General features: G+C 33.6%; 1 protein-coding gene across 3 annotated transcripts in view; it reads right to left on the bottom strand.

Moving 5' to 3' along the window:
• Positions 1-26008, bottom strand: part of LOC106460333 (CUB and sushi domain-containing protein 3-like) — a 107901-nt gene that overhangs the window by 53671 nt on the left and 28222 nt on the right. Inside the window, exons 2-7 of one of the 3 annotated variants that reach the window (XM_022387432.1) lie at positions 23816-23933; positions 20740-20798; positions 15289-15498; positions 12319-12411; positions 7950-8072; positions 4979-5263 (exon numbers count right to left, since the gene is read on the bottom strand). In XM_022387432.1, coding sequence (XP_022243140.1) covers positions 4979-5263; positions 7950-8072; positions 12319-12411; positions 15289-15498; positions 20740-20779 — 751 coding nt within the window. In that variant the 5' untranslated portion in view covers positions 20780-20798; positions 23816-23933. Of the gene's footprint in view, positions 1-4978; positions 5264-7949; positions 8073-10054; positions 10110-12318; positions 12412-15288; positions 15499-16622; positions 16693-20739; positions 20799-23815; positions 23934-26008 lie in introns of those variants that run through there. The other 2 variants (XM_022387426.1, XM_022387442.1) reach the window with 2 other exon arrangements.

Here is a 26008-nt window from a genome sequence, read left to right as displayed (position 1 = left end):
TAGTATTGTACATGTGTAATTTCATTGCCTAGAACAGGGCCATGCAGCATTGAAGTGCATCACTAACTTCTAGGTACCACTGTGTGGAAACAGATCGCCTCTATAAATGATGCACAATTTCACCCTCCAGACAGTCACAGAAACTGGGCACAATATCAACCCTTCGAACCAACCATATAGAGATGGAGCACATGAGTGGAGGATCAGCATCATCAACACCAGCAGAAGACCACCACCTTATCTCAACTGAATGGTTGTTGTGTATTTATTTATTAGCATTAGATCACATTCAGGAGGATACCTCCATGGTCCAACACTCCAGTGGCTCAGAACTGGAAAGTTGCAAGGATTCCCATACTCCACTAGAACAATAAGGGGGATAAAATTTGGTGGAGAGTCTGGAGGAATGCCAACACTGGAGACAGTGCAATGGGTGACCATGAAAACCCTATTTTGAAAAGCAAGCTGCCTCTGATTTATTCGATCGAAGGGATGGCAAGGATAGGCAGCTAGCTCCTTCTGTTTTACCCATGTAAGTCCATGGGTTAGTACAGTTCAGAACAGGCATATTAATGAAGCAAATATATCGTGAGAGAAAAACCTACTAGCAATCTTGTATTAAACCCCATCTCAACAGTATGCCTTATTGGCCATGGTATTATTGTATTTTATGATAGAATCATGGCCTTACAGTGCAGATTTGTGATACATTAAGTATATCTGGGAAGGCAATGCTTGCCACAGAGTGGGATCCTGAAAATAAAAAAGGACATGCCCCTGATGGAAATTAAAATGTATATTAAAAAAGATAACTTAACCAATCACAGTCTCACCAAAGTTTGAAGGATGGTGACTGGTAGAAAACGAGGAAGAAACAGCCACCGATGCAAATAGTGGGAGATGAATGTATGAAGAGTAGTCCACATGCTCACTTGAAGAACTTCCTCTCACAGACGACAGAGATGAAATGTCAGGGAAAAGGTTAAGTGCCTGATCTGATGTGACAACAACTGGAACTGATTTTGGAAATAAGGAGACAAGGAGGAATAAGCCATTGGAATTAAAAGCCAAGCTCAACAGGTAAGTGTTGAAGGAGAAAAGTCATGAACAGAAGAATGTTGCCAGGGGATGAAAATATGGGAACGAGAACCACAGAAGGAAGTTATGCAGGCAATGTCAGAATGAAGAAAACATGCAGAATATAGAAGCTTATCTGGATCAAATCGGAAATAAAAGTGAAATGGTACCGGGAAAGACAGAAGGCCTGGAAAAAGGCTGCTCGATATCCAGCAATAGATGAGATCGAAGTCCCATGATTGAACAGCCAAGCGAGAAAATCTGTAATAACAGGAATGGTGGGTCGAGAAAGTGAAAAGCCCTGACTCAAAGACCAATGGCAGAATACATTCCACTGACATTGATAAAAGGAAGGGCAAATGTAATGAGCTAAAAAGGAAGCAACCAACCAAGACAATCTGGATCTCCTCGCCAAGGACCTGATAAAAGCCAGACATGAAGACAGAGGGTAGGGAGGTCAGGATGAAATACCAGTAAACAAGGTTGACATAGAAGGGATGGAGTGAGAGGAAGAGGTAATGGAAGAGCAGTACAAAGTTGAAATAATCAAGGAAATTAGGGTTGTGCTGGCCAGTAAGGAGCAATCAGAAAAACCTGTCATGGAGAGGCACAGATGATTGAAATCACCAGGGGAAGAAGATGGATGGGAGGATAAATAATAAAGTTATTGGTTGGTCTAAACCTGGCTTGTGGATGAGGAACTGGAGACCAAAAAAGAGGTAACTTGGAATTGAGAAAGGTGGCAAATGCATCCATCTGAGGAGTACCCCACTATGAGCATAGCCACAAATAACCTGAAGATTGAGGGACCACTCCGTGGGATATATTTTGTCTGCTCTGGAAAGATGATCCACAACGAGGTTGAAAGCACCTAAAACATGACACACCAGGAGACTTATCCCAAGCATGTGGGCCCAAAAAATTAGATCCAAAATTCGACCACAAATGGAACGAGAATGGGTACCACCTTGGTGGTTGATATAAGCTACCATTGTAGAATTGTCAGAATGGATCCTGACAAGTTGCTTCCTGATTATAGGAAGAAAATGATCAAAAAGCTTGTTGTGCCATCAAAAGCTCCAAGATGTTGATATAGTAAGATCACTCAGTCATAGACCATTGTCTAGAAGCTTCCTGCTGATCGACCCATCCCCCCCCCTCAACCATATTATGGAAGCACTGATGAAGAGATGAAAATCCGGGCAAAGAGGAGGAAGTGGTATACCCAAAGGTGTGTGGGCCTTATTCAGCCACCAATGCAAATTATTGATGAGGGAAGGAGGAGGGGTAAAGGGAGAATCCAAGAGATCTCTAGCAATATATCATTAGTCATGCAGAGCCCACTGAAGAGACAACACATGTGCCTGAACTAAGGGGACAAGCCCCCATCCCCAAAAGCGATAGAACCTCGTGAGTAGTAAGAGAAGGAGCAGCAAGGGCATGGAGAACTGAAAGCTACATCAAGTGGAGTCGAATAAGAGAAGGTTGGGCCCAACTGAGGTGTGAATTGAAAAAGACCTCCAAGTGGACAAGCTATTGGGTAGGAGTCAGGAAAGACTTCTTTAGCTTGATAATCCAACCTGAGCAGCTTCCTACAAGAGATGAGTGTGACATGAAGACTCCATTTCGGAATGAAATAACAGAAGCTGGTCGTCCATGTAGTAGTATAAGTGTAACCCCTGAGCATGATTAAGTCAGGCAAAAGCTTTGACCACCTGAGAAAAGACATTTGGAGCCGAATCAAGCCCAAAGGTAGCATCTTCACCTAGGAGAAATATATTGAGAAAGGACTTCATTGTAAAATGGGGAAGATTGAGAAATTGATTGAGTTGGGACAGATCAATCACAGTATGTAGTCCCCGGTTTTCTTGAGAACCACAAACAGCTTGGAGTAAAAGCCTGGGGAAGGATGGCTGACAGGCTTGATAGATCCCTGTGATAGTAGTGTGTCTACCACCTCTGACAGATGTTGAGTGTTAGTAGGATCCTGAGGTAATGAAAAGGATATGGGTACAGGAGACAATGGGGTGGAGAAGGGAATTGGATGATAAGTCCTTCTAACAAGACCTGAACACTCTATGAACGGTAGCAAATTCTCGCCAGGGGGGAACAAAATCGGACAAACAAGCTCCCCCACTGTACTGGAACCCACAGGATAGTCACTGGTACTGCTGGTGCTGATGAGACCTGTGTTGATAAACATGTCACAATGTGGAACCCTTATTGGGAGGAACAGGTAAAGGATGGGAGGGTGTCGAACATGGAACAGGGGATTTCAAGGGCCCAGAGTGAGACAAACGAGCAATCAAGAATGAAAGGGTCAAATGTTGCCTCACAAATTCCACATGTGATTCCAAAGTTTCAAAAATATTCCCAAAAACAGACCATTGGAGAAAAGGAGCCATCTGCAAGTCCTGAAGGTTAGTGGGCAGTAAACGAAGCTGGTACAAGACAGCATTCCTCCCCAGAATATCTCAACAGCAATGAAACAGCTGAGGAGGTCAATTTCACTAATGTAGAGGTAAGGATGAAGAAGGTATCCAACAAAAATCCATCAGGAGATTGGTGGAGTGCCTCAGAAAGAAGGTGCATGGTGGAGAGTCATAAGGGTAAGATGAAGGCAGGACAACTGAGCCTGGGATAAATGAACATGATTGTCAGGATCAGCCCTTATAGACAGTAGTGATTCTAACTGCTGAGAATCAAGAAAGAGGTAATCTGCTTAATGGTAAGGCAAGGAAAACTGATCTGTGGCCCATGGAAGGTGAGGCATGCTCACAATTGAGAAACAAAATGCTCACCATGAACCTCAATATTAGGAGAAAAAGGGAAAACAAAATACTGGGAGGAAGGGATGTCCTGTAATAAGGAAGGAACAGGATTGTGAGAAATCAGGGAAATTGTTAAAATAGAACAAACCTGAGAAATCATGTCTAAAAAGACTAAAGTAGGCCTAGAAGATTCTGCAGGAGAGGCATAGCATAATTGGGAGGAGTAAAAAGGCTGTCAAAATCCTCGTCATTATGAACAGATTCAACAGGTTCAGGAGGAAGTCAAGCACTTTCAGGAGAAGAAGGTCTACTCAGGTAATGTTCAATTTCCCAATGAATTGAGGCTGAATATTCCTCAGTCGAGTTCCTCCCTACATGAAGCATGTGTAATTGTATCATTAGCAGGTAGTAGAACCTCCGAAGTGGTAACATTAACTTTGTTATTCATCATGAAATGACGAAAATTTGAAAATTATTCAAATAGAAAAATAAGAATAATCAAGATAAGTTATCACTCAAAACTTTAACAAATAAAACAATAGTAAAAGATATAAATGATATTTCCATTTCATATGAGAAAATTAAAAAGAAAAATGCATGAGGAGAGTACAATCAAAACACTTCTTGAATATAGCACTGTCTAATAAGAAATGATAGTTTGGTAGAATTGAAGTCGTGTGTCAGGAGGGTGTGTTACACTCCCATTGGTGGTAGATTGTTGTATGATGATTTGCATGTGAGATGCAGTTGGACCACATAATCGTAGTGTATGTGGGAGTGCAAAGCTTGTGCCATGTGAAAAAACTATTTGCATATAGATGGCAGCACTGAACGAGAATAGCTCTTAGTAATAACTGGATACTTTAATTTTGATAAATTGTTATTTCCGAAGTGGTACATTACTTCTCTCTCACACACACACACACATATATATATATATATGTAGAAAGCGTTTTCAACTATCCATGTAATCAAAATATTGTCATTATGTAATGCCAGGCAGTAGAATGTTAGTGCTTAATCTTTTACTATATCTATTAATATTCTTAATATTTGTTAAATGAAAATTTAAATAAACAACACCAAGAACTTGCTACCAGAAAAACAGAAACTCAGACAACAAAACTTACTGTTGACCCAATTCCATTGCTGAGACACTACATCAGATTCACGCTGAGCTCCAAGCCATACTAATTTGGACTTTAAATTACTTTTCACCCTCTCCAGTTCAGATGACAAAAAATGATGAGTTATATTATTCATGGAATGGGCAATCAATCCTCCACGTTCCCGGCAATAATTGTCAGCATCTTTGAAAGTACCTCCCTTCTCACCCTGAAATTCATAACACGTCTGGTTGAATGTGGTCAACTTCAAAGGCTCTAACTGATTGGCACATCGCTCTGGAGAGAGTTCTGAGAGAAAAAAATCAAAAGAAGCTGTGTTATTTAATTAATGTTTTAACTGTTAAGGCAACTTCCACATTTATTTCACCCCAAAATACTAAATCATTTATATATATATTTTTTTTTGCTTATCAAAATGTATAACTACTCAAGTGCTACATAATGAACTTGTATGCATGGATGACACATGACTGAGCTGAGAAAATGGTAGAAAAATCAACTTTATTTTCATCCAGTTAATTACAAAACCATATTCTTCTGTCAGTTAGGAAAATTATAAATTCATGAAGATGGCGGCTGCTTCATTACTTCTCAAATATTATCTTTTCATTATCTAAATTACTGTTGTTTTTAGGTAGCAGTAGTACTAGTTATAGGATATTTAAAATATTAAATTGAAATAAAGAATTATCACAAATGTTTGCTAAACAAAGATAAATTATTTATCTTAAGAGTTGAAATTATTGTTTCTATTATTAATTCGTAGTTGCTGAGAATTTAATCCATTAGAAAATTATTTACAGTAGCAATTGTTTTAGTTACGTGCAACTAGAGAAGTGGTGTACATTGTAGCTAGCACTACAAGGAGTGTATGTGCATAGGGGTAGATATTTTTCCAAAAAATGTGGATCTTTTCTCCTACACAAAAAATGTAAGTGATTTACATGAAAATAAAATGACTACTTAAAAAACAATCAGAAAATAGTGGACCTTTTAGAATACTGAGGTGGTTGTTCAACTCCTCCCTCTGGCTGTGGCACTACTAATCAATAGTACCACTTAACAAAGGATTTTGGTGTTACATTTTCTTACAATTTAATCTGTAAACTGAGAAATAGCTTTATTTAAATATACAAAAGTGTGTAGATTGATAATAATGATTAGTAAAACTTCGATATGATTAGAGGTACTTCAGGGATAAGTGGGGTGGAATTTATATAATCCAAAGGTGCTTGAGAATTCTGGGCTTCATTGTAATTTTCAGGAGTCTTGGGAAAATGTGGTGCACTACACTTGCAGAGCTTGCTTATGTAAGATAATTTATAGATAACTTTGTGGAATATTGCACTAGTTGTGTAGGAAAATAGTAGATTAAAAGCAAATATCAAGAAACAAGACACAAATGAACAGAGTTAGGATAAAAGTTGATTCGGAGGAAATTGAGAATAAGAGTGTAAGGTTTACAATGGTGTGTATTATTAAAAACGTTAATGGTACATATGCAAGTTCAGTTAGCATTCAGGTACTTGCAAGTCTCTAATAGATTTGAGCCTTTGGCTGCTTGAAAAAGATTAATGAGTTGATCCAGATGTTTACATTGTGGGAGACTTATCATTAAGTATACTTATAAAGTTATTTGTACTGAAGAACAAAGAAAGGCTGGAACTATAATTTACTTTCCAGGTATTAAAATAGGATACATTATATAGCATGTTGAAAGATTAGTTAGCAGGTATCATGGATATTCTCTTTGTGTAGTGCACGTACGAGTGAGTGATTTTGGAATAGCTGCTTAAAAAGTATAAAGAATTGCTCAGTAGTTCAGAAATAGATACAGGTGTATTGGCTGAATGCAAAAATGAATTACTTAGCAATAGCTAAGGTTTAAATTAAAGATTATTCTGATCATATTTAGAGCAACAGATGAGCTGGCAGGGCCTGTGGGATAGTTTTCAAGTTTTTATGGTAAGATTGAATTATATGCTAGAGATGGACTCACTTAAGCAAGCTAGGTAGTAGGGCATTATTATTGTTCTTTTCTTAGTGCACTTTGTCCACTGCAGGGAATCAAACCCTGGATTTTAGCATTGTAAATCTATAAACTTACCACTGACACATTGGGGTGACAGTAGAATGTTTGGGGAGGCTCTAGATATTCATTAAAGATAATTTAAACTAAACTTATGTAGTAGTAAGAGAAAATGAGAATAAACAAACTGATAAGAAGCTAGGCAATAATGGGATTGATAAAAAGAGATTCAGAGCATAATAAGTTAAATAATAGTTTTAAAGATAAGCCTGTCCTATTTAAAGATAAACATAGTTGATATAAAAATAAGCTTAGTTGCTATTATTCTAAGATTAGAAGTATTAAGAACAAAAATGGATGAGTTTAAGACTCAAATTGAAATAGAAGACTATGATGTACAGATGGTTGAGTATGTTGTGTTAAAATGATTTTGAATATGAGAACCAGCAAATCATGTGGCAACCACATTTGATATAAAGTTGTGGTTGTATAGCATGGATTGTATCTTGTGTTCAGGGTTGTTATTAACAAGGATGATGATGCAATAATTATGGGAGACTTTAATCTTAAACACACTGATTAGGACTGTATGAAGTCAAATTCTGAGGGAGACATACAATCATTATATAACTCTCTTATCTCAATCTGAGCATTCTATTTTTATTTGATGTTTATTCTAAGATATTGTTCTATTTGATGCTTAGAATAACTGAATTAAGCTTCTAATGCCATATTACTTTTCCAAAGGAAAAATTCAAAATACTTAGCAAAAAGCAGAAGATATTAGCACTGTTTAATAATAATAATAATAGCCCAGAGAATTTAAAAAATTTTAAATAAAAAATTTAGGGCATGCAAGGCCACTGTTCAAGACTCAATTTCAAGAACAATCAGTATCTGTATTAAGCATTATAAGCAGAATGATGAATACAAACACTAAATTACCTTGTGTAGTGAAAACTAAAACTTCACAAAGTGAAAGTGAACCTTCAATGCCCACCATTTGTATGTAAACATATCGACCAATGATGGGGTATGCACACTCAAAATCTTTCGTTGTACCATCATCTAGAAAAAAAATAATGATAATAATACAAAGATTAACAAAACTGCTGTGACTTGAATAGAAATTAGCATAACACACTGCTTCCTAAATTTGATTTATGCTGAGCTTCGAATCAGACTAGTTTGGACTTCAACCTCTCCAGTTCAGCTCCACATTTGATTTGTCAAAAGAAACCTTTTCATATATGTCATACAATTAAAAGTTAAGTTAAAGTAATGTAAGGTATATCATATTAGAATATCTGTATATAATAAACATTCATTAGTTAAAACATGTACACTGCTTTATATGTCATTTTAAATATAAAAGATTATCATGTATTCTTAAAATATTTTATCATTATTTTTGCAGATTATAAACAGTGATAGTAAGATTAAAATTTGATCTGTGCAAGAAAATGCACAAATGACAACACAATTTCTACAGACACTACCAGGTTTCTGAAACCAAACAGTAAGTTTAATTCAGAAGCAAAGACATTTTTCTGTTCATCTGTGAACAACTAGTAGAAGCCGTTTGCCCTCTGCCTCCTGAGACTTGATGGAGTTGTTAACATTTATGTTATATAATTGAATAAATAACAGCTGAAGCCCATTGAAATTGCCTTTTGATGGATAAGGAACATAAGAATTTTGAATTCTAACTATGTTTTTTAACATGATTTTAATCAAGGGCCAAATATTCACTTATACAACATAACCATATAAATCTATATAGAAATATTTTTTGTTTGTGATGAACACAGTTATCAGCAAGATTACTGTTCCTCTGCAATTTAGGCTTAACAAAAGTCACTGTACATGTAACTTGCCTAAGCAACATCTAAAAATAGGAGTTGACTCTCCACAACAAAACTTGTGAGGTAGTAAGTTAGCATTATTTCTTTAATCAAATACATGCATCTGTTGGCACATATCTTCTACTTTATTGTTGATTAGCCTGTAACATTGTGTTATGTTAATAGTTGTAAACATGTGGCATCAAAATATGCTGAGTTATGGTATATAAATACTTAACTGCCAAGTTAAGAGAAAAGTTATGGGTTCACATTTCTGCAGACACTACCATGTACATTTTAATCTACTGGTGCCCAATTGGATTTGCCACTCAGCATGTGAAGTTCACTTGTCCAGTGTTTACAAAGTTTCTTGTATAATTTGACTTTATGTGTTAATAAACAGTTCCCGATATTACTCATTATTTATCATTACTGAGCTAACCAAGGTGATTGTCAACGACCTTGTCCTATATGGGTACAGACAAAGTTCAACACAAATGGTGACATGTTAATAAAAGTTCAATTTCTGATAGAATTGGTGATTTACTTTAACAATAACATTTGCTGAAGCAATTATTTAAGCATATAATACTCACTTTCCTCATCAAATTATAAATAGATAGCCTGTTTTACTTGCTGCTAAAAGTATTTCATGAGTGATTATTTGCTGTATATGAAAACTAATGCTTCATATATTTATTTTGCCAAAATATGCTTTTAATATGCCACATAATAAATAACTGAGAGTTATCTGCTGACATTCTTTGAAGAGGTTACTGTTTATGAAAATGAGGCTATAAGTTTGGATTTCACACATCTGGACTTTCATAAAGCATTTGACAAGGTGCCACCTAAAAGTCTTGTGAAAAAAAAATCTCTCTTTAGGTATGGGGGATCAATTGAATCACTGGATCAAAAAAATGGTTGGATGAAAGAAAACAAAAGGTTGTTATAAATGGAGTTCAGTCAAACTAGATTAATGTCACAAGTCAGGTATCTCAAGTTAGAACTTTTGCTTTTTCTGATGTAAATCAATGACATAGATGAAAGAATGGTCAATAAATTGGTTAGAGTTGCTAATGATATTAATATCTTGGGTGTTTCTGGTTGTGAGGAGGATGCTTGGATGGTTAATCAGTCTCTTAGCAATCCAAGCAGTGTGTTATTGCTAGTGGTAGGGCAAATAGAATTTTAGGTTGTACTTACAGAAATATTGAATATATGTCTACAGATGCAATAAGTTAATTTATACGTCACTGGTTAGGTCCCATTTGGAGTACTCTGTTCAGTCTTTGGTTCTCTACCTTAAGAAGAACATTGAACTGTAGGAAAGGGATTATACCTTAGATGTAGAGGTTGACATATACAGACAAGTTAAGATCTTTGAAATTGTTTTCTCTTGAAAAAAAGAGGTGTTATAGAGGATCTGATTAAGGTGTTTAAAATTGTTAAGGAAATTGATAATGTTTATACATACTTAATGGTGAGAATGGTAGGACAAGGGGACACAAATATAAATGTTGGCAAGATAGAAGCCATCTTCAGCTACAATAGTTTTACTTTTCTGACAAAGGGTTGACCTTTGGAGTGGGTTGCCTTCATATATGTTGGATGCAGTAAGTTTAAGGGAAGGTTTGATAAATATTTATATTTTAATTAACTCTTTCAGCATGGGCTCAGTCCCTAGGACCAACCTCGCAACCTTTTTGTGCTTGTTATAGTTTCCATGCTATAGCTTTTAAATTAATAAGCTTACATTCACAGAATTTGGCAGATTATCAGTAAACATTACAAGGCTTTCATGTGCAAAATATCAGATTTTTTTATTAAGTCTTAAAGTTTGTAATGCAATGTTTTTCTCATGCCTTTTTTCTTTTGCATGTTGCCTATCCAACATGTAAAGTAATTTTCATTTTAAAATTAAAAATACATTTACGAATCAGAAAATTTCACATGCAAAATCTTTATAATGTCTAGATAGTTATCAAACATTTCTTAAGAAAAAACTTTATATTTTATCTCTTATTTTCACAAACAAATCTTTGTATGGGTTCAGTCGATTTGACCTATCTCATAACCACCAGAAAAAATTAGTAAATAAATATAAATCATGCCTTTTTTGTTCTAGAATGACTACATATTACAACACGAAAACACAAACATTTAGAAAAAATAGCTTAAATCTGATAACATTATACATTCATATATATATTTATTATTTTTATTATATTGACCTTTCAGCCATGCCTGACTAACAATATAGAAGTAACAATGGTGTGGCAAATGTGCATTCATGTTACAGTATCCAATAATATAAAACTGACCTTTAGTCTTTACAAAGTGACCTGTCTTGGCTGTGTTTTAGTAGACTAGTATTTAATAAAATACAGTAACATTTCAATTATTATACATTATATATGTATATAGATTATTATTATTTAGAAATAAGTTATTAAACATATTTTTCTTAAAACATAGAAGCAAACAATTATCTCTTCTAGTTACGACCTTTGTACTCAGTTGATGCTATGGAGAATAATAGCATGATATAATAGTTTCTCTTATGTCGTGTTTTTCAATACCCATGAATAAAAGAGTGAAAAGACATCATCATATTAATAATCAGTAACAATATTCATGATAAAGTAAACCCTCATATATTTATCCAACAGTAAAACTATAAAAACAAACGTATGTGAGAATTTGAAGGCTAAACCTAGCACACAGTTACATGATTTATGTAACATGCAACTAGAGATCTAAAGAAGTATTATGTGTAAGAACAAATGTATTGATTTATAATAGTGGAATGTGCGAGACAAAGATTTGGTGTTAAGCTGAGGCAAAAATTAATCAACATTCAAAAGGACTAAAGAACAAATTATCATATAAGTGGAAATGGCCATTTCATTGTGACGTACTTAGTGAAGAAAAGTCAAATAAACTGTTAACAGTGGTAACTCACATGACTATAAAAAATAACAGCTACAAGGTTAAAACATGGACAAAACTTCAACAGCAAGTATCAATCCTTCAGGATAGAAATGAATCTGCCTGAAAAAAACTGATAGAACAGCATTCACAGTGCACATTCTCTCTGTAACTGGTCCATCAGAAAGACAGATTCCAAGAATCTGGAAGTATCTCTGCTCCAAGTGACAGTCCTAAAACAATCCTCTAAACACAAAGGGTAAACACAATGAAACCATCTCATAAAACAGTATGTAATTTCCTTGACTAATCATGTTACAGAAAGTGACAGCTTATGCTGAGTATAACACATGGCCTTGACTGGACACAGGGTATTCCATATTAGAGCTAAGAAAAGGAAAACAAGATCTGAAGTATTTGTATACTATACACACACACAACTTAATTCTGCAAATGCAAGAATAAAAATCAAGAAATATGGTAATTCACATCTAATTAAATTGATATATTTCTCACCAATGAATATACATTGTTCTTACCTATATTTCTTGGATACCAGGCACACAAACGATTACCCTGTACAGTGGAACTATTTCCAATCCTGATCTCCAGGTCATGTAAAGGCTGTTGGCCTAAGAAAGAAACATAATCACTATTACATATCTGTAGACAGAAAGATACAACTATTTGTATTGCTATCATCTGTGAAGCATTCACTGTTTTATACAAATGTATGATAATTCCCATTCGCACAATACAAGTATGCTGAAATTATATTTCCAGAAATGATTACCAAAATCACTTACAATAAAAGTAGTTATATAATTATAAACAGTTATATAGTTATAAACAACAGTGTGAACAGATCCTATATCTTTAGATCTAAGTTGGTTAATAAAAGATTTATTATTCTCAAAATAAATAGGGTTATACTGGATTCATTACAAAGCAAATAACAAGTTACAGTAAACTTTAGCCAAATTTCCAAATATCTATTTGCTATTTTTATGCGGTGGCTTATAAATTATTAAACAGCACATTACATATGACCAAAGTAGAAAAATTATTATGTTACTTAAGAACTTAAACATATATGTCCATTATTTCTATAATCACAAATTACAAGTTTTACTAATATTTGTCACTGTTCTGATTCAATGTTTGATTGATCTACAGTAAGCATAACCTATAAAAAAATTAAAATGCTAAAGAAATATTTGAAAATGTTTCTTGATAGGTTTTAAAAATGAGACTGAATCTTCTTACGGACAAAGAAAGAAAGATGTAAGTTTCTAAAGTTCATATAAACTACTTACAAACTTAGCAATTTTAATGATTCTGCTACTGTAAGTGAGTTACCGAACACTGTTAAGTTTAATTTATTGCACAGTAGATCTACATTAGATTTGGAATGGCTTTTCTCATTAAAAATGTGTTATCAGGTGCTTTTCGCTTGTGAATTTTAACCTATAACAGCTACTCTTTTTTTATTCAAATATACTACTTCCCATACCTTTCATCACTTTTTTAATTCTCCATTCATTATAATTTTCCCCCTTCCACCAGTACTAAAACCATTATTTGTATATTTGCTATTATTTTCTAACACACAATATTCACCAAAACTTTCTAAATTTTAAATGTTCAACATATTATTCAAGTTGTTGTATACAACAGAGTATAATGTTGCATTATCTCCAAATAATAAGTACTATCATCTGCACAAATTACAATCACATGACAAATAAAATGGCTTATTATTAATTGAAATTATAAAACAGACAAATGTTTAGTTTTTCTACAATATAAAACAAAGATTCAAATTACATTATCTGCAACATAAATGTCAAGTGCCTTTTTTCAGTTATTGACATTTATATTTATAGTTAAAGCAAATGTATAAAATCATATGCTTTAGTAAGATTGATTAATACAAAATACATCTTACATATTATTTCATAGATATTCTTCTACATATTAATATAAAATAAAAACATGATTAATTGTTCATTAAACTTTTTCATCATTCTGTTGAAGAAAGAAATGTAAATTACTATTATTAAGTATTAATATTTATTATTATACCTCTTATTTCACATACTAATGAAAAGTTGTTCACATTCTGTTTGCCTTTAATGAGAAAAACTCCACTTTACTTCTCTAAGTTATTTGCATTTTCTTTCTTTTCTAATTACATAAAATTGTTTTGGAAAATACCCATTATTTAAAATCAAATTAAAACGTCATGCATACGAGGATGTTGACAAATTATATTTTGTTATTTCATCTAAGGAACTCTAGCTTCTAAAAGATTATTTTCAAATTTCAATAGCTGAAATTAAAATCTTTCTCTTTTATCAGACATTAGTCTTTTGAACACACCATAACTTCACTTTATTTAGTATTCCTCCTAAACATGGAACTTAATATTTTCAATTTATTTACCATATTTTCTTGAACATGGAACTTTCTAACTAGGTAAAATCTATGTTGAATTCTGTGAATCATAGTCTTCAGATTTCTTAAATTAATTGTTTTTATACAATTAGGATATAACATTAATTTTAATACTTGCAAAGTTACGTAAAAACATATTTTATGATATAGCTGACTAAACGAAAAGTAACAACTTTTAGTGTTACATATATTTATTTAAAAGTGAAGCACAAAAAGAAATCTGTAAAATTGTGGAATAAAAGTATTAACAATGCTATATACACTAGTATCATTTTAGTCAGTTGTATGAATTGTTTTTGGTATATCAGTTACCATTATTTTTAGGCATCTTTTTCCTTTGCTCTCGTATGCTAATCTGAGATGTGTGCTAATGTCATGTTTACTCTATACTGGTTAATACAGTGTAACATGAAATTTGTGTGGCTTGTTTCTGTGAAACATTTTCAAATTATATGATTTAGATAAGTTGAAAATGCACATTTTCAATTTTTATATATGTAATACTGTTTTATATTGAGGATTGCTTTCCTTCTTAGGAGTTAATAGTCTCTGGAACAGTTTTTACCAGATTTCTCATCCTTGTTGTCTTAGTTACAACAGAAACCTTTTCAATATTCGGTTAGACATTTTTCATTTGTTCTTAAGTTCTCAGGACAGAAGTGAATCAGTGAATCAATCACTTACAATTATGTGCTTCATTAGGAACCATTGATATAAGTACCACTAGATGAATAGGTCCATTTGAAAGACAAATACTACAAGTGACTAGAGAGGTATTCACCAACCGAATTTTTGTTACATTTAAAACTGCTGGACATTAAAAATCCACTATTTACAAACATTATCCCCCCCAACCAATGGACCAATCTGAAATGGTTTCTGTCACTCTTTCGTTGTTGTAGTTTATCTTTGTTTGTTTGTTCTTTTATTTATCACGCAAGTTTTTCACTGCATATCTAAAGTACATCATAGAAAGAAAACACATTTGAAAAAACATTAATACTTCATTTTTGAAAGGCATATAAATACTTAAATAAAGAAGTTAATCTTACCACAACAACCTCTAGTAAATATTCTCACAACTCTTATTTCATATTCTTGTAATAAATCCACTTGCCACCAGGGCGAGTTGTCTTTCCTTGTTTCCGAGCAAAATTTATTTTCATGAAGTGTTGTTGTGTCTCCATCATTAGCATTTTGGGCATTTCCACCTCTTGTAGTACTAGACTGATTAGCAGGCTTTCCGTAAGCTACATTTACGGCTGTTAAAAAAGAGAGAGAATAAGAAAAGGGAGTTGTTGTTTTTCTTTAATAATATATAATTTGTAAACTAATAACTTGTTTGTTTAAGAGAATTGTAAAAACTTTTAACGTTGTAAAAAAAAGTAGCAACTTTCTAAAAACCAAAATTGACTAGAAGATTGGCAATATCCGTGAGTTATTGAAGCAGCACCTACTTATATTTTTCAGCCGATGTTTTTTCTTAAACTAATCCTAAACTTTACAAGCACACACACAAACAACATAAAGCGAGTTATCGTTAAAATTCCATGTTCAGCATGTAAAATTGCCATTTGTAAGTTGAACTTAAAAAATATATAAACAACACAGAAACATTATACTGAAAGTGTATATTAATAGCGATATCCTTAAGTAGGTTCTAAAACAACAAAATGGTTTATTCAGTAGAAAATAACTGTTCGCTTAACAACAAGCAAATAAAAACATTGTGACAATCTTGATATGTTCATAATATATATAAACATTACTTGTTAAATTTTTCAGACATTTATTTTCTTTTATTCTGCCTTCCTCGGTGGCTCAACACTAAGCTTGATAGCTTTTAACGCTAAAATTCGGGTTATCGATCCCTGTGATGACACAATGCAAATAACTCGTGTGGAGCTTCGCGCTTAAGTAAAAACATTAAAGAAATATTTTTCCATTCCGTACACAAACAGAATAGCACAAAATTGGTCAATAAATCAAACACAAATGTTATTACTTTGTAGGCCTGTGATAATTTAAATAACAACCTAGTATGTATATATATAGTTTCTTGATTTTCGCAACAACTAGAAATTTCAAGGATTTAGTATGCAGAAGGATACGTGTAGTGATTTGTAGTGGTAAAATTGAAAAGTCAAGACATGGCGTTGAATATACAATTCAAATAAAACACTATTTGTTGACGAAAAACTGGAGGTAAAAATCTGGTCACCCAATGCTAGCATAACTGAACTTAAAATGTAAATTGATTAATTAGACATTAAATGTTAAAAGAAAAAACCCAAACAAGCACGCTCAGCGATCTATGGAACAAAGACGAAACTTATACAGTAAGTTCTTATTCTTTTTAAGTCAAAGTAAATTTGCTGAAAACTACCAAAATTCATTTATAGTTCACTTTCTCTCTGTATCTGACCAATCAGAAAGCTGGATCACAAGAATCCGAAATTATCGATACTCTATGTGTAAGATACAAAACAAATATTTCGTGAAATAGCAGATAGCTTTTGTAATCGAACCCTAATGTAGAAAGAAACTCCTTGGGCTGAGTTGAGCACATGACCTTGATCGTATTTCGTGTGTTCAAAACTATAAGTAATAAAAACATATTTTTTATAAATATTCAAAACTATATACTAGAGAAGAGTGAGATATGTAGTATTTCCATAATATAGACCCAGTTCATTTGAAAAATATTCCAATGAAAGCAGTATTATTTACAAAGAAACCTGATTAAATGATAAACCAATCGTTTTTTACTAATATGCGTTTTTTTGAATGGAATAATTTAATTGTTTAACTATTCTAATGAAGGAGGTTAAAATACTTAATTTGATTGAATAGCTTAAAGTCAGAAGGAAGCCCCTTTAAATTCTTTGTGATTAAAGTCCATTGCGTTATCTGCTAGTCTTCCCTATTTGAACTTTAAACACTTAACTACAGCGTATTTGAATGTTTTAAAGAGAAGTATCCAGGTTTTGCTGGCTTTGATGTTAGGTTGACTGTGTTATCGGTTATCTTTCCTTTCCTCGAGTGTGATTCATATCCTATTATTTCAGTATGGTCTTCTCTTCTGGCATGATGGGCTTTTACAGATAGGTCGGTATTATCGAATCTTGCATGGCTATTATGCTCTTGAATTCTAATTATTGTTTATCAGGTGTATTGGTATCCATATTCACAGAGGAATGGTGTAAATGGTGTGTCATCTAGCTCTCTACTGGCTATTTAGATGGTTTGGTGTATACTCATTGCGATCGTATTGTGTTGTGACTTCTGAATACTGTTCTGACTTTAAGTTGTTTACATAATCTTTGTATATTTTCAGAGAGATGTATGACATTGGTTTGTTTGTTTTTGTTTTGTTTTGTTTGTAATTAAGCACAAAGCTACACAATGGGCTATCTGTGCTCTGCCCACCACGAGTATCGAAACCCGGTTTCTAGCGTTGTAAGTCCGCAGACATACCGCTGTGCCACTGGGGGGCAATATGACATTGGTGATCGTATGCTAGGCTGTTAACCATGACAATGATTGATATCTGATCCCACAACCGGATGTATTCTTTAAATTTTGTTTTCCCCATTTTATTTTTAAAAGAAAGCAAGCTAGATACTGGGGAAAGTCCTGGTGATTGAATAATTACTAATGTAATCCCAAATCTAAAAAAGAGAGGGGTCCAGGAAAGATCCATGGAATTTCAAGTCTATTGGTTTCACTTCTGTTTTTAATAATAACGTAAAAAATCATTTGAATATTTGCATTTAATAAAGAATTTTCAGTCGTATCTGATCAACTTATTTGAGTTTCTTTATAGAGCTTCTACTTTGTTGAAATAGAACTCTTTAGTAAATGTTTTCTTATCTTGGATTTCAGAAAGTCTTTAGTACAAGTGATCCACAAAAGGATAATTAGTGAGTTAGCTACTTGTGGAATTGACATAAAAAGTAGGAAGTTTTTTAGAAAATTATATTGTTGGTAGAGTGTGGAACTTTCCAAATTGAAAAATATAACTAGTGTAATCTCTCATAGATCAATTTTGTATTTTTTCTCGTTTATTAATTATGTTACACACACGTACGCAAGGGAGGGGTGTCAAGGGGGTTCGGCCGAACCCCCTATTTTTGTTACTGGTGTTTTCCTAACAAAATAATGCTGTAAAGAACTGACTTCACTAAGAGTGAACGTAGATGATTATTCACACCGTATCTTCAATCACAACAGTAATGTTGCAAACAAATCTAATATTAATGCTAGCATGCCACGAGTTAGTCAACCACAAGCCCAACGTGCAAATGTAGAATATAATTCCACAGAGGGTTACTTTAAGAAAACGGTAACCATTCCTTTTTTGACCACATTATCAGTAATCTTTCCTCCAGATTTGATGTACATGTAAAGCAAGCAGCATCAATTCAGAAACTTAAGTCATCAAAGTACACACGAAAGTTTTCTATCTCTGATATCAGATAGGCTATAGATCGTTACAGGGAAGATTTGCCAGATCCTGATGTTTTGGATGAAGAACTTCATTGGTGGAAGACAATATGCCTTTCTATAATTCTCCAGGGCAGGCCCTAGATACTTGCTGACTGCTTACAAGCGTACTTCAGTATACCAAATATTTTTATGTTACTGAAACTCTTGGCCACACTGCTAGTAAGTTCATGTTCATGAAACATTCAGCATCTGCTCTCCGTCGTTGAATACTTACCTGAGGTCTACACAAACCGAAGAAAGACTGAGTTCTCTAGCTTTAATACATAATCGTTATGACACTGCTATCAACATTGCATGTAAGTTATTTATAGAAAAGCACCTCAGAAGGATGGAACATGCTAACATATTATATCAGTAGTGCATACATGTACGTATATGATAGCCAATGATTGAAATAGCTAATATACTATTGTTGCACAGAGTTGTTTAAATTAACAATATAATTTAACAATTAATAACTACTCTGCATGTAGATAGTATAGTACTTTACTATAATAAAACATACATATTTATACTAATTTAAGTCTAGTTCCCCATGCAGTGTTAGAAGAGAATGATGATTTGTGGACTTTTCATTGGATGTTTGTGGATTTTATGTGAAATTACAGTCCAACAGTAGCTCATCGGTAAGCTTGAAGGCTTATAACTCTACAGTCCGAGGCTCGATTCCCCACAAACAGCACATCGCCGAGAGCTCATTGTGTAGCTTTACGATTAACAACTTTGTTTGTATGTTTGTTTTTAATTATGCACAAAGCTACACAAAGGCTATCTGTGCTCTGCCCACCACGGGTATCGAAACCCAGTTTCTAGCGTTGTAAGTCCGCAGACATACTGGGGCCCGATTATCAACTAAAAACTATTATAATTACACAACTGAATTGCTTTTAAACAAACCTATAGGTTTTCAATAAATAATGTGTTTTTCTTATTTTTTGTTTATATTTAACTCTTTATTAAAATTACTTATATATCACTTCAAAGCCATAAAAAGATTGGTTGAATGTAATGCTATATAAATAACCGTTAATATGTGTGTGTGTATCTGTTCCTTATACGTTTCCACATTACTTGATCAGTCAGCACCAAACTTGACACAATGATACAGGATGACATGAAGAAAGTTAGGAGGGGGTTGGACCCTCCCCATTTAATTTCATATCTGATTTCAGAAAAACTACCAAATCAGCACAACTTGACACAGTGATACAGGATGACATGAGGAAAGTCATGGTGGTTTTGATCCCTTCTATCTAATTTCATATTGATAGAATTCTTGAAAACAGTATGTCTTTCTTTTCAGTACTGGTACTTTTATGTATTTTTATTGCACTTTTAATGTTTATTATATTAAGTAAAAATGTTGAAGCACAATTTCCTATCCTTTGTTACAAACGAGTTTTTATTCCCCCCTGTCCAACGGGCTGGTACTCCCAGCTAGTTTGATATATGCTTAAAAACAATAGAGTTTAGTAACAAATTTAATATTTATGTTCGAGATTAAAGAATCTAAAAATTCTTCACCAAGTTATTTTAAAAGATAATTGGACAGATCATTCACAGCACATGCGGTGAACAACATAACGTTGCAATGTCTTTAATACCGAAAGGATGTAGTTTAAATATAAAGTTACACAGTGGATTATCTTCGCTGTGCTCTCATCAGGAATCTAACCCAGAAATTTAGCGCTATAAACTCTCACACTCATCTCGCTATCCTCACCCACTTTTCCTAGCCCATAGATCGGATGAGATAAAAGATTTCAGTGGCTCTGTGGTTTAAATTATTTTTATCATATATAAATTAGCTAGAACTCTAATCGTAAAAACATAGATCAGAATTTGGAAACAGTATGGGTAGCCCAATTTACTATAGCCCACCAGTAGCATGTGGTGGGCACAGTACAGATAGCCCATTGTATAGCTTTGTGCTTAAAATTAGAAACAATCTACAAGAGCTATTTATTAGAACGCTAATAGATGGTGCCACTTACCACAGTATGGGAGATTTCCATTCCAGGATCCATCTGGCATACAAACACGACTAGGTTCACTGCAAAAAAAAAATCAACACATAGCACCTATTACAAAACATCGGGTGTTAGTGATTTATAACCTTAATAATTAAAAATGAAGATTTTCATTTAACTTTTCAACTGTTTATCGCAGATTCAAATACAGTCAGTAAAACAACTTTTTCGTAAATTATATGAAGTTATGTTTTATGCATTTATTAAATACTGTACAGATGTTATTCAAACGTGTAGATTATTTGGTATTCAATTTGTTTTAGCAATTACGACACCGTGACATTATATTCGTTTGTGCATTTCTGCGTAGATTTGTCAGACATTTCGAAACCGATCTAATAAGTAATGTTTATTTCCTTTAACATTATTCACTAAAATAAGTTGTGTTTATGAAAGCCACAAATTTCTCAAAGGTGGGATAAGATTATAATGAAATAAACAAGATTTTGTGTATTGCAATATTGTATCCATAGTTGATTTTACAGCGCATTAAAAATAAAGAAACGGTGGATTACTCCTCTCAAGTTACTGTTCTACATCATGTTGCAAAGCGTTGAAAGTTAAGAAAATTAAATAGCCTTTGCTATTATGAGCTTGCTTACAAAAATTAAATATATAATTCTAAACCAAGGATGATTGCACATATAGAATTGGCAGTTAAGGTATACACATACAAGTTACATAGCGTTTGTTCGTTTTGGATTTCGCGCAAAGCTACGCGAGGGCTATCTGCGTTAGTCATACCTAATTTAGCAGTGTAAGATTAGGAGGAAGGCAGCTAGTCATCAGCACCAACTGCCAACTCTTGGGCTACTATTTTACCAACGAATAGTGGGATTGACCGTAACATTATAACGCCCCCACGGCTGAAAGGGCGAGCATGTTTGGTGTAACGGAGGTTCGAACCCGCGACTCTCAGATTGCGAGTCGAGCGCCCTAACCACATGGCCATGCGGGGCCGTATACAGAGGAGAAAAAATAAAACGAATTTGTGGGAGAGCCGTATCTGTGGAAGTGCGACAAACACACGATGTTAAGGACGCGTCATCTATGAGTTGTTTTAGAACAAAGCCACATTGGGCTATCTGCTGTGTCCACCGCGGGGAATCGAGCCCCGGATTTTAGCATCGTAAGTCCGTAGACTATCCCATCATGCATCATCTATGGGAAGAGGGATAAAACTAGTTTTAAATTAGGATTGTATGTGGGTGTTCTAATCTACAATTGCTCACGCCCAAACTATAATTCATTGTGTACAGTAAACTATGGGAAGGTGATTGCCCCTAATACACCACAGCAAGTTATCAGTCAATATGTGACTGATATAAATGGCCTTTCAATTAAAGCTTCGTGTGTTATAACCTAGCTAAGCTGAGCGAAAGTTATTGTGAGTAGGGGCCCGCGATAGACAAAATGTAGTTAAAATACTATTTTGAATTATTATTCGCTGATAACTCATATTGATCCAGTTCAGTGTGGAGTGTATAAAATATTTCCATACTAGAGACCCGCAAAACATTTGCGTCCAAATTAGCATCTTTATTACAAGAGTACTTCTTTAAATACAAGTTTCTGGAATAATACAATATAATTCTAATTGCAAACACTTGTCTTAGGCCTAACATTAGTTAAGCCTTTATTATGTATGATCTATATTCGATAAAGAGATAAATTAACACTGAAACTTGTGTACGGTTTTTGCTTTAGTTTAGTTAAGGCCGAACTTTACCGTCCTAAATTAATACTATCAATAAAAAACTTATAATATTATCCTACGACCTAACGTTAGACCTTTTTAAAAACTTTGATAAGCTTTTAATACATTGTCGTACAAGATGTCTACTAAAGTATATTTACATCTGCCTTTTCTTAACATCGTGTTTTCTTCAACTAGAGCATAATGATGAAAGTGTTCTTTAGCGTGATTTTTTAACAAGCTTTAAATTATCTTTGAAATTTATGAAAATTTTCGTTTTCTGTATGAATGTATAAATGCAGTGAATGATGCAGCTGAAAATTCAGATTCAGTTAGGTCTGTGTGTAATTCAAATCTGTATAATTAAGAGTTGCCAGTAAAGCGAAGAAATTAATCTGCCAGAGTAGGTTTAGTAAGCATAGCATATTATGTCATAAAATAACTGTCAACACTTGAGATTTATGCATGTTAACCGTAAGTCTGAGACATTCAGTGGTTGTGTTCCTTAATTCGCAATATATTTCTAGTTGCGCAAACAACAAAATAAAAATAACATAGGCAATTTTGCTAAAAATAAGACATTGAGTCAGATTACAAATCATTACAGAGCAAAATCAAAGCTACAAGTATGTTATACATTCAAGTTTTTGTTTAAAAGCACGACTTATTTCATTCAATTGTATATCATGAAAGAACAACAAATGTGTAACGTCAGTTGTGTTGTATTTCTGAACTCATCCCTTTTACTTAAATATTTCACTGGCAAAAGTTGCAGGAAATTGGAGCAAAATATATATATAATTACATTTATCAAATAAACGTTAACAACTTGATTGTAGTAATAATCTGTTGTGTAAGCATGGCCAGATAAGGGGGGATGTTGCAACTGCCCCCTTCCCCGATCAAAGGGGTCCCCCGACTAAGAGAATTTAAAAAAAATCTAAATCAAATACTTGACGTCTTATTGAATATTTTTTTTGTTTTCAACTACCATCATGACAGAGCAGTGATTTAAATCGGCTTATGAAAGCATATAAATTGATAATTTTTATTAACACGCTTTCATAGCTTTTTTTTATCAAAATATTTGTTCGGCCATTTATAAAAAGAAATCGTTGTCATTACTTCATTATAAAGATTAGAATTAGTATTTTATATATTACCTACCATCGCTTGTATTTGTGCATTGGTCAAACTGTAATTGATAGATAGAATTGAATTGTATTTGACTTATTTATGAAGTTCATTTCAGAGGCCCTCCCCCAGAATATCCCCTCCTATTTCGGCACTGTGTATATGACATTAAAAAGAAGGTACACCGGTAAATCGCTACTGCAGACTTACCCAAATAATTCATAGCCTTCATCACAGCTGTAAGTGGCAGAAGCTCCAGGCAACCTAGCTTCCTGAGACAGGGTGACTTTGGAGTATTGAGGTATGGCTGGGTAAGGACATTGTAGAGCTGTGGAAGAGAGAAATTATAAAATAGCACTGTTGTTACGCCTAAATATATTAACACTAATATATATAGATAAGTAGGTATCAAAACTTTATAGCACCTACATATAACACTAAGATAAATGTGTGGGGGAGGGAAAGTAGCAAAGACTTCTCTAATTATAACCGCATGCTGAGTTATCAGTGAAGAACATTCTTGTTCAGAAGTCTTCTGAAGTATAAGATAAAGATTTGAAATTAGTGTCCCTCGACTTCCGCGTCGCAGATAACCTATGTAGTTGCTTAGAGGCAAAAATGCCAGACAACCTACCAAACAATCTACTTCCGCATGATGTTTCGAACAGCGAAATTGCCCGTTAGCAAATGAATTCTTTTTCTGCTACTCACACAATATTCTTAACTGCATTTACTGCAATCCCTTAATAAAATACATTCACAAACACAGCTTCATTGCATAACCTGTAATACCCTGGTCTAAAATACAGACTATTGTAGCTGCAAAACAAAGCATCTGTTAAATATAATGTCTAATTTAAGACACGATCTAAACAACTATACTTTTGCACCCTTTCGATATAAAAATTAAAGCAAAACGCATGTAACAGTATAAGTGTATAAAAGTTGTAGTTAATATTTCTTGAAGCTTTTTCAATTCATCACCCTACATACGTCAAATGATGTTTATAATGGCCAAAAATTTTGACCGACATCTGATACACAACTCGTTTCTCCTTAAGTGTGTTTATTTATTAGATATCTATTGGTACTTATGTTTTTAATGGCAACTGTGGGTTTTTTTGTTGTTGTTGTTGTTATTGTTGTTTTTTTCTATTGCAGACATAATATTCTGTGACAAGTTAACTTAAAAGATTATACGCCTCAATCGTAAAATTTTGTACAACAGCTATGCCATCGAATACATCTGCTTGATTTTTTTAGCGTTTTTACGGGTAACGTGAAGGACACGTCCCCGCATCTTTTCAAGAGCAGTATACATTTTTGATCGAATAGCCTCGTGTATACCCCACCTACAGAAACACCCTCCATACACTTCTGAAACGAAAGCCACGTCATTGCAAACAGACCGTATTTTCTTCGCTATATTTTGTGGAGATGAGAATATTTTTATCTGTTTAATATGTTTCTGTATTAGTCGGGAATTAATGAAGATTTTTTTTTCATTCAACTTTTATCTCGGAGATGTACCAAGGCTTAAAAAATCGTCGTCTCTGGTTATAAGAATTTTAAGCAATCGAAGTTTTTGATTAAAAGTATTTTGTACAGGTAAATTATAAATTACTCTAACGTGTCATAAAAACAATTTATAAGATGTATTTAGCACGGGTCAATAACTGTTTTGTTTTTTTAATGATTTAGAAACCATTGATATATTTTCTGATATCCTTCCAAAAGTCAAAAACGTTTTTTTTAATTTAATTTTGGTATATTTCTATGTGTGTGTATTCCTGTTGTCCATTCTAATTAGTTTGTAGTGATATTCAGAATTAAAAGTTGGCTGCTCATGACGTTATGGATGATTGACGTATAATCTTCAATCATTCCGGTTGAACCGGTCATACAGGTAACAACTGAGAAATTAAATAACAGCATCAGTTTGAAACTAAGAACATGTCTAAAACAAGAAGAGACTGTCAGGTTGTTAGCGTTTTGTTTATAAACTGCGTTACGTACATGTAAGTATGTTACAAACAGGTTCATGGAACTGCACGAGGTCTCCCATTTCCGCGATCATAGGTAATAGTAATTTAAAATAAAATAATGTTTTGAATTCCTTTTCTACCCAGCTACAGAGTGTATTTTATGTTTCTTTTAAAATAACCGTTAAGCTTTACGTATTGTTTTTTAATCACACACTTAGTGTAAGCTAAAAATGTACAGTTAGTGTTTCTTGATTTTCTAGTTACCCACAATGCAACAGTTACTAAGCTTCAAATATTTTATAAATGACCTATGGATAATATATTACTGGGTAGAATAAATAAATTTGTCAGTGATCAGTCTCGTATTCTAGCTAACAAACAAAACCACAAGCAAAAAAGTTTGTTTGTTTTTTAATTT

Source organism: Limulus polyphemus, unplaced genomic scaffold (assembly GCF_000517525.1).
Source record: "Limulus polyphemus unplaced genomic scaffold, Limulus_polyphemus-2.1.2 Scaffold33, whole genome shotgun sequence".
NCBI lineage: Eukaryota > Metazoa > Arthropoda > Merostomata > Xiphosura > Limulidae > Limulus > Limulus polyphemus.
The sequence above is the reverse complement of the archived record's forward strand: the minus strand, read 5'-3'. Positions and strand labels throughout refer to the sequence as shown.